Genomic DNA, 8621 nt, shown 5'->3' on the forward strand with positions numbered 1-8621 from the left:
CAACCTCACATTGCCATGGTATTTTTCAGTCCCATTTATGGTCAATACATCTAAAATGGTCACTAATTGACCATTACAATGTGCCCTAACAATTTCCTAAGCCAATTCACACTTTCACCTTTCCAAACCCTAATTTCCATATGAATTTTTCACAACATGCTTTAATTAACTATCTCTTTCAATAATCACATGCATACATGGTTTAATCTTGATATCTAGTCCACTTTAAGTCCATCAAAACACTCATACCTTTTCATTCAATAGGGCTGCCAAAACTTAGGGCATGGATAGACATAGATTTCATTCATTTTAGTTATAAATTCCTACTTATTCCAAGTCTCTAACATAGAATTTAAAAAGCTTTAATTGTATATATGCACTAACCTTGTTTGGGCAGATTTTTCCAAAGCCCTAAACCTCACTTTTCTTCCTTTCCTTGGCTGCCAAAAGACTATGCAAGGTACTAGAACAAATTTTAGTGAAAGGGAACTAGGGTTTTAGGGTGAAATGAAGGAGAAATTGAAGTTTTGGAGTGAACATCAATGGAGGGTGTTGAAGAGGGATTTCGGCTGCACTAAGGCGAGGAGGATGGCTGCTGGTTTCTTTGTTGAATTTGGTCTTCATTTGTCTTTTTAATTGTTAGTCAAAGGATGGCTTAAGTGTGATTGGTCCAAATTTTTAAATGATGTCATTTTTGCCTTATTTTTGCATTTTCTTTTCTTTTCTTTCACTACTCATTTCAATTTTCATTTCTAGTAATATTTCTTCATATTTGATTTCATATTAATTATTTACTCAACTGGGCAAGTCGGCCAAAAATCACCTCGGAAGGCGAAATGACCAAAATGCCCTCCGTTTGGCTTCACGGGTCAAAATTGGCTGTACCGATTGAAAAATTTTTCTAGGTATTTTCTTGGCATTCTAATGCTATAGGAACCTCAATAACCCTTCTCTGGAGTCCCAAAAATTATTTTATAATTTTTCCCCCGGGTCTAGGGCTCCTCGTTGCGAGAACCGCAACTTCCCTCCGGTGACCCATCGCTTGGGCACCGGCTCGTTTGACTCAGTTATATTTTATTTCTAAAATTTTTACTAAATTTTTCTTATTAATATTTAACTTAATTAGGGTTCCTGACTTTAGTTTAAATATTTTTCCGGACGTTCTAGCTGTCCGGACCGACACCGGTCTCCGGAACAGTAGAATGTACGGAGTGGTTACCGGGAGGGTGTTACAGATGTTATCTTATTTGAAGATGAAAACAACTCCAAAGATGAATCTAATGAAAAAAAGAAGGGAGTGGGAAAAATAAGATGAAGATGAAGATGAAGAAGTGAAAAATTGAAGATTAAAATAAAGGGAGCCTTTTGATAAAAAAGAATAAGAAGATGAATATGTTTTTAATGGAGAAAGGGGGGCGCATAGACAGGGAGGGTCGACATTTTGAAGGAATGAAAAATGAAGATGTCCTTCAACAACAAAATAATGAAAAAAATTGAGAGAAATGTGGTAAATAGAACAATGAGGCGTATAGAATATGGAGAAAGAGATGAAATAAAGAAGGAGAAATATGTAAAGGTAGAAGAAGGATAAATGATATAGAGGTAGAAAAAATTAAAGTGGCAGACATAAATTAACTGGTATGTGAATAAAAAGTAGTAATTTGCTCTTAAGACTTGTAATGCTTAATGGATGAAAGAGAATTTGTATCTTGAAACTTGTAATACTTAATGGATGAGAGAGAACTTGTAATTTGAAATTCAAATTCTACACATTATTTTAGGAAAATCTCTATAAGGGCAATAGTGTAAAAGTATAAATTTTCAGTGAATAAAATTACATAAATGACCTTATTGATCCACAATAAATGTGGATTCACTTGATCCCTCAAGTTTTTTCTAAAAAATATATGGAGAGGTAATAATATAAAAATATAAATATTTTTAAATATGAAATTATAAAACTTATCCTTACTGTAACACATTAAATATGGATCAACTTATCCATATAAAATTACTCTTGAACTAAAAGGATCAACACAATAGAGGTCAAGAAAACCCTACATAATTCTCAACCATATACTGACTTAATCATAGAAATCTCCTCGTTGAAGGCTCCTTCAACGGTAACCTTCTGTTAGGACTTTCAACTCCACTACCATATTTCTCCATGGAACTTCAATTTTTCAAGCATTACACGAGCTCCACGTGTCAACATCCTAGTCGAGAAGAAAGTTTGAGTAGTATCAGGACTTAAAAAAGGGGGAGCAGCCTCTAACGGAGCGCAAATACTGGCTCAAATTACACGCGCCACCGGTACTATATTCTGTTTCCCGTTTTATTCAAAAATCACGCATTCCATCAATTTTGTCTTCCTTTGCACGTTCCTACTCGTGAAAGCATTTATGCACAACCCTTAATAATTATCACGCGCTTTCCCTTTTTTTTTTTTTTTTTTTAAATTAGGAGAATGAAAATTCCAACTTTTTAACCATTGAATTATGCCTGACTGCCACTCTATTCCTACTCGTTTTGGCTATATATTCACAACAATGCAAAACCACCTAAGTTTCACGCAAGCTTAATACAAAAATTGTATATCTGTTGTAGAAGTAATAAACCAAATCGAAAATGCAAAACCTTTCCTTCTTTTTTCTCTGCTTTGGTCTCCTTTTACTCTCTTCAGCTTCATTAGTCTGCTCCCAGTCCCCACCACAGTCACCTTCCCTAGCTTGCAAATCCACCCTCTATCCCAAGCTCTGCCGTTCGATCTTATCAAACTTTGGCTCGTTACCCTCGAATCCGTACGACTATGGCAAGTTTTCAGTCAAACAGTGCCTAAAACAAGCACAAAGATTATCCAAAGTGATAAACCACCACTTGACCCACAGTAAGCAACTCTCAAAACTGAGCCACGAGGAGATTGGGGCTTTAGAAGATTGCCGCGAGCTGACCCATCTGAATGTGGACTACTTGGAGACGTTATCGACAGAGTTTAAATCGGCGGAGGTGTTGAAGGATGAGATGGTAGAAAGAGTGAATAGTTTTCTGAGTGGAATATTGACGAACCAGCACACTTGTTTTGATGAATTGGTGGAGTCCAAGAGTAGCATTGTGAGTTCATTGTACAGTCCTCTTTCCAATGTTACGAAGTTGTACAGCGTTTCTCTTGGGCTTGTCACGAATGCACTGAAGAAAAAAAAGAAGAATAAAAAGGGTGGTCATGAACAAAGGGTTTTCTCAAACAGAGGACTCCATGAACCTCTCGAAGCTCTGATCAAGGTATTTACTAATTTCTACTTAATTTTACAGAGAAATTATATATATATATATATATATATATATATATATATATATATATATATATATATATATATATATAAACCACATTCATCATAAATTTTAAAAAAGAAAATATTTGGAAACAATTACTCTTTAGTCATTCTATCCAATTTAAATTAAATTTTTTATTAATCAATATATTTACAAAAAATTACTTAACTAATTAAATAGTTCAAAATTTTAGAAAATAGAAAGATTATATAATTTATATTTTAAAATTACAGAAATTAAATAAAATTTACACTAACATGTAAAATAAAAGAGAGATTAAATATTATTTATTCAACTTAAGATTTTGGATCTAACTATATATTTTAAACAAAATTTTTTTAATTAAAATATATTTAAAAAATTTTGTGACTAGACAAAAAAAAAGTATGATATAATGTAATTAATAAGAAGGGTCAAAGTCTATGAAATATGACCTGGTGAATTTTTAGCCAGGGCTTGTTAGGTTGTCAGCTTTCTAGAGTGGGAATGTTTTCCTAGGTATTAGTTTCATGAAAATTAATGCATTACTATTATATTATATCCCACTTCTGAAGCAAGCAATTTATTATTTATTTATTATTATTTTTTATCTTTACCATGCAAAGCAGTACTAAATTTCGTATCTGATCTTATAAAAAAATAAATTAATATTATAAAATTATTTTTAAAATTATAAAATTTTGAATAAAATTAATTATATTTTTTAAAAAATTAATTAAATTTTTTAAAAAATTAATTAAATTATATATATATATATATATACACACACACCCACTTTAAGAAGTTTTCAGACAGTGACAAATTATCTTTTCTTTTTCTTAATAAATTTCGAAAGAAACAATAAATAGATATTTTCATTAGATTCTATTTATATAAAAATATTTTTATGAAATTACAATTTAATTGAATCGTTTTAGTATTGATAGTTTAAAAACAATTTAAACATATTTATTATAATTTTATTTAATTAATCAAAATTAAATTTCTAATTCTAACTATTTTGACCAATCTGTATCAACAAATTTATAGTAAGGGAAGAGGCTGTGTTGTACGCCTAATTTTGCGGAACTAAATAAAATTAAAAGTTTAATTCTTATTTATTACATAAATATTTTGACTAATTTTTTCAATGACTTATATTATCAAAATTGAAATAATTAGATTAAATTATAAATTTTCCAAAAATTTAGATTTTTCTTCATTAAGAAAAAAAAATTAAAAATATATCAAAATCCATTTGTAAAAGATTATATAAAAAAATTGAATAATTTATAAATTAAATGATTAATATGGAATAGTATATTGCGCTATATATCATCAAAATCTAATTGTGCGTTGTGCATATAAAAATTAAATGTTTAATATATTTAAAATCTAGATATTTTAAAATTCTAAATAAAATAAGTGTGATTATTTAAATACTTAAAATACAGAAAGTACAACTTTTAAAGTCACTTTATAAAAACATTAACATCATGCATGTTTGAAAAAGGGAAGATGAGGGGGTGGAAAATAAAAAGAAGGAAAATTACTTTCACGAATTTATTTGAATTCAGGAGACAAACGAGGAAAATGAAGAGAAAATAATTTTTTGTTAATGATAAAGCTTCACACCAATCCTTCACTATTTATTAATTTTTTTTTTTATCCCACATATGAATAATCATATTAGAGGAAAATTAGGTATATGCTATGTCGGGCGCACTTTCTCTTCAAAGTTGGGTAAAACCCAAATTAAGGAAATGGAAAAATTATGGTTATTTTGGTTCAGAATATATATATAGCTTCATTTATTTTAAAAAATATTTTTATATTTTTTAATATTAAAAAATTTAAAAATAAATTAGCATAAAATACTTCTAATTAAAGAAAAATTAATAAGTTATTTTTAAGAAATATGAATTTCTCTTTTTAAAAGAGAAAGTTATTTTTTGAATATTGATAATTTTATTAAAATGTGAAAATTTTTATATATGTATGTTATGAACACATAATTTTGATTTAATGGAAATTTTTTGAATAAAAAATATTAATTTAACATTATAATTAAATATAAAAACAATTTTATAAAAAAATATTTTTATATATAAATTATTTTTCATAAAAATAAATAAAACCTTAAACTTAATTTATTACAAAATTAAGACATAATATATATATAATATAATTTATATATTTATATCTTAAATTTAAAATAAAAATTATTTATTTCTTTCTTTCTTCCCTTCCAAATAAGGAAGGCTGTTCACCCTCCCCAACACAGAGTAAAAGCAAAACAAATTTATATATTTATGGGCTTTGGTAAGGTATTAGACTTTTGCATTAGGAAGTGGTTTAAGTCAAAGATCTTAGTCACTACAAAACACATCACGTTCACCTTAGAAGAATAATAAGAGACCACCACGTGGGTTCAATTTGTCGCATAATAAAAAATAGAAAAGAAAACTCATACAATAGATTTAAAAAATATATTTTAAAATATAAAATTCAAATTTTAGGTAATTATAATTGAAAATATATATACATTGAAAACGCGAAATAATTTCTCTTAACAGAAATCAATATAACAGTTGCACCGCTGCCAACTTTTCACATGCGCTTTGCACGTTGACGGTAGGGCATTTAAGAACTGGCCATGCTGCTATCCCTAATTATGAACTTTCTTTTATTAAAATTATGATTTATTTTAACTGAATAATTTTTGTTTTTTATTGGATAAAATATGAAATGCTCCATAAATTTAATCTACCTGGCCACTCCTTTGTTCTAAAAAAAAAAAAAAATGCTGACCACCCATGATAAATTAGAAAACATAAGTGAGTCTTTGAAAGTGACAACCACTGGATAGTTATTATTATTATTAAAAAATAAATACAATTGTATAACTATTTTTGTTCTATTAATTTGTCATATCATATAATATGTTAATGTGATATCACTATTTTACTTCGGTTGATTTTAAATCAAATTGATAAATTTAGGATAAAATTAAGGGATGAATCTGAATCGAATTAGTTAGCCCCAATTCTAGCTAATTTCAGTTATGATTTTTGTTGATTTTGATTTTGATTCGAAAATGATTTGATTCATGTAAGCTGTAATTTATTATTATTATTATTATTAATAAATTTGATTTAAGCTGAGTAGAAACCGACAATTGGAAGGGTCGATGTTTATTTTGTTTCGATTCAAGATCTCAAAAGGCGTCTCTAACTGGCCTCCTATAATCCGGTTCAATACCAGTCCAATGTGCAGACAAGACTAAGCCCGATTCAAAGGCCAAATCGACTCCTAATATAGATAAATAAGTATATATGCATACAATTTATTGCATATTCTTTTACGGCTAATTATATACATTGACTACACTGAACGATATTCTGCAGGCTTTACGCAAAACTAAAAGCTCCAGTGGAGGACGCAATCTTGCTGATTTGGAGGCCAATGGGATTCTCATAAACGACACAGTAATCGTCAGCCCTTATGGCGAGGGCAGCTTCACATCCATTGGAGATGCCGTAGCTATTGCTCCAAATAATTCGAAGCCTGAAGATGGCTATTTTGTAATCTATGCAAGAGAAGGATACTACCAAGAATATGTCATTGTGCCCAAACATAAGAACAACATATTGCTCGTTGGAGATGGAATTAATCGAACTATCATCACAGGAAACCATAGTGTGGTGGATGGCTGGACAACTTTTAATTCCTCAACCTTCGGTAATTTAATTATCCACCTCTAATGTGCTTCTATTTTTAGTTTTTAATTACATCAGGGTATTCTCAGACGTAGACCTGGAAATGGACTAGCTCTGTTCCTATAATATAAATTGGAATCGCTGGTTTAGCTGATCTCACGATTCAGATTGGCTCTGGTTCAAAATGATTTTTGGACAGTTTAGGTACAATCCGAGGTATTATCAACTTATAATTAATTTTTAAACATTATCTATTTAGTTTGTAATATAAAAAATATATTAAAAAAAAAACTCAACAATAAACCCAATATAAAATTCTTTAAAAAATTTTTTGTCATAACCTACATAGTACATTGCATGCGGAATTCATCAAATTTGTACTCGTGGAACCTATCTCTTTGTCTCTTGATCTATTTCTTAATTCATTTATTGATTGAATTTTTAATTGATTAGATTGCATCATTCTAAAAATGCTTAGTTCTCTGTTGGAACTTGTTGCTCAGCTGTTTCTGGGGAGCGATTTATTGCCGTAGACATCACATTCAGGAATACAGCTGGTCCGGAAAAGCACCAAGCAGTAGCAGTGAGGAATAATGCAGATTTGTCCACATTTTATCGTTGCAGTTTCGAAGGCTATCAAGATACTCTTTATGTCCACTCCATGAGACAATTCTACAGGGAATGCGACATATATGGAACTGTGGATTTAATTTTTGGCAATTCTGCTGCTGTCTTCCAGAGTTGCAATTTGTACGCTCGCAAACCATTGCCTAACCAGAAGAATGCCTTCACAGCCCAAGGCCGCACTGATCCTAATCAAAATACAGGTATCTCCATACACAATTGCACCATTGAAGCTGCACCAGATTTGGCAATGGACTTGAACTCAACCTTAAATTATCTGGGTCGACCTTGGAAGGAGTACTCGAGAACTGTCTATATGCAATCGTACATCGGCAATCTAATTGCTCCCGATGGATGGCTTGAATGGAATGGGACTACTGGATTAGACACACTATTTTATGGGGAGTTCAAGAATTATGGGCCTGGAGCTAATACAACTATGCGAGTGAAGTGGCCAGGTTATAATCTGATGAATGTTTCACAAGCTGTGAATTTTACAGTTCATAATTTCACAATGGGAGATACTTGGTTGCCTGACACTGACATTCCTTTTTATGGAGGACTGCTTTATAATTAATTCCTGTATAATCTTATTCAAACTTCGTAAAGATTAATATTTAATTTTGCATTTCTGCATCTGTATAACAATTCACTAATTTTCAGAGCAGGAAACTAATAGGGTATGTGAATTACAATCAATCTGTTGATTGCATATGTACAATCACATTAATTATTCATGCAATCTATACATTCTTATAATAAAGACATTATTTATTTAATGTTTATATTATTGTTTAATAAACTTAAGAGTAAATTTTTCCAAAAAAAAAAATCTAGAATAAAGATATTCACGATTAAAATCTACATTTAATTTTGTATTTGTGATTTTACATTTCAATAACAATTCACAAATGTTCAGAAGCAAAAACCAACAGTAACTATATAGAAATCCACTTATTACAATTATCT

At 29.9% G+C, this 8621-nt stretch overlaps 1 protein-coding gene across 1 annotated transcript; it reads left to right on the plus strand.

Moving 5' to 3' along the window:
- The first annotated feature begins 2545 nt into the window (after positions 1–2545).
- LOC110653922 (probable pectinesterase/pectinesterase inhibitor 25) lies at positions 2546–8288 on the plus strand. Its single transcript, XM_021809732.2, has 3 exons — positions 2546–3279; positions 6717–7050; positions 7532–8288. Exons 1-3 carry the CDS (start codon positions 2629–2631, stop codon positions 8227–8229), a joined length of 1683 nt encoding a protein of 560 aa, XP_021665424.2. The 5' UTR covers positions 2546–2628; the 3' UTR covers positions 8230–8288.
- Positions 8289–8621: the final 333 nt, after the last annotated feature.

The sequence above is a fragment of the Hevea brasiliensis genome, chromosome 14, assembly GCF_030052815.1.
Source record: "Hevea brasiliensis isolate MT/VB/25A 57/8 chromosome 14, ASM3005281v1, whole genome shotgun sequence".
NCBI lineage: Eukaryota > Viridiplantae > Streptophyta > Magnoliopsida > Malpighiales > Euphorbiaceae > Hevea > Hevea brasiliensis.

Coding starts and splice junctions, on each gene's coding strand:
- LOC110653922 (XM_021809732.2), top strand. CDS start 2,629: ATGCAAAACCTTTCCTTCTTTTTTCTCTGCTTTGGTCTCCTTTTACTC. Junction 3,280..6,716: donor CTCTCGAAGCTCTGATCAAG/GTATTTACTAAT, acceptor GATATTCTGCAG/GCTTTACGCAAAACTAAAAG. Junction 7,051..7,531: donor TTTTAATTCCTCAACCTTCG/GTAATTTAATTA, acceptor CTTGTTGCTCAG/CTGTTTCTGGGGAGCGATTT.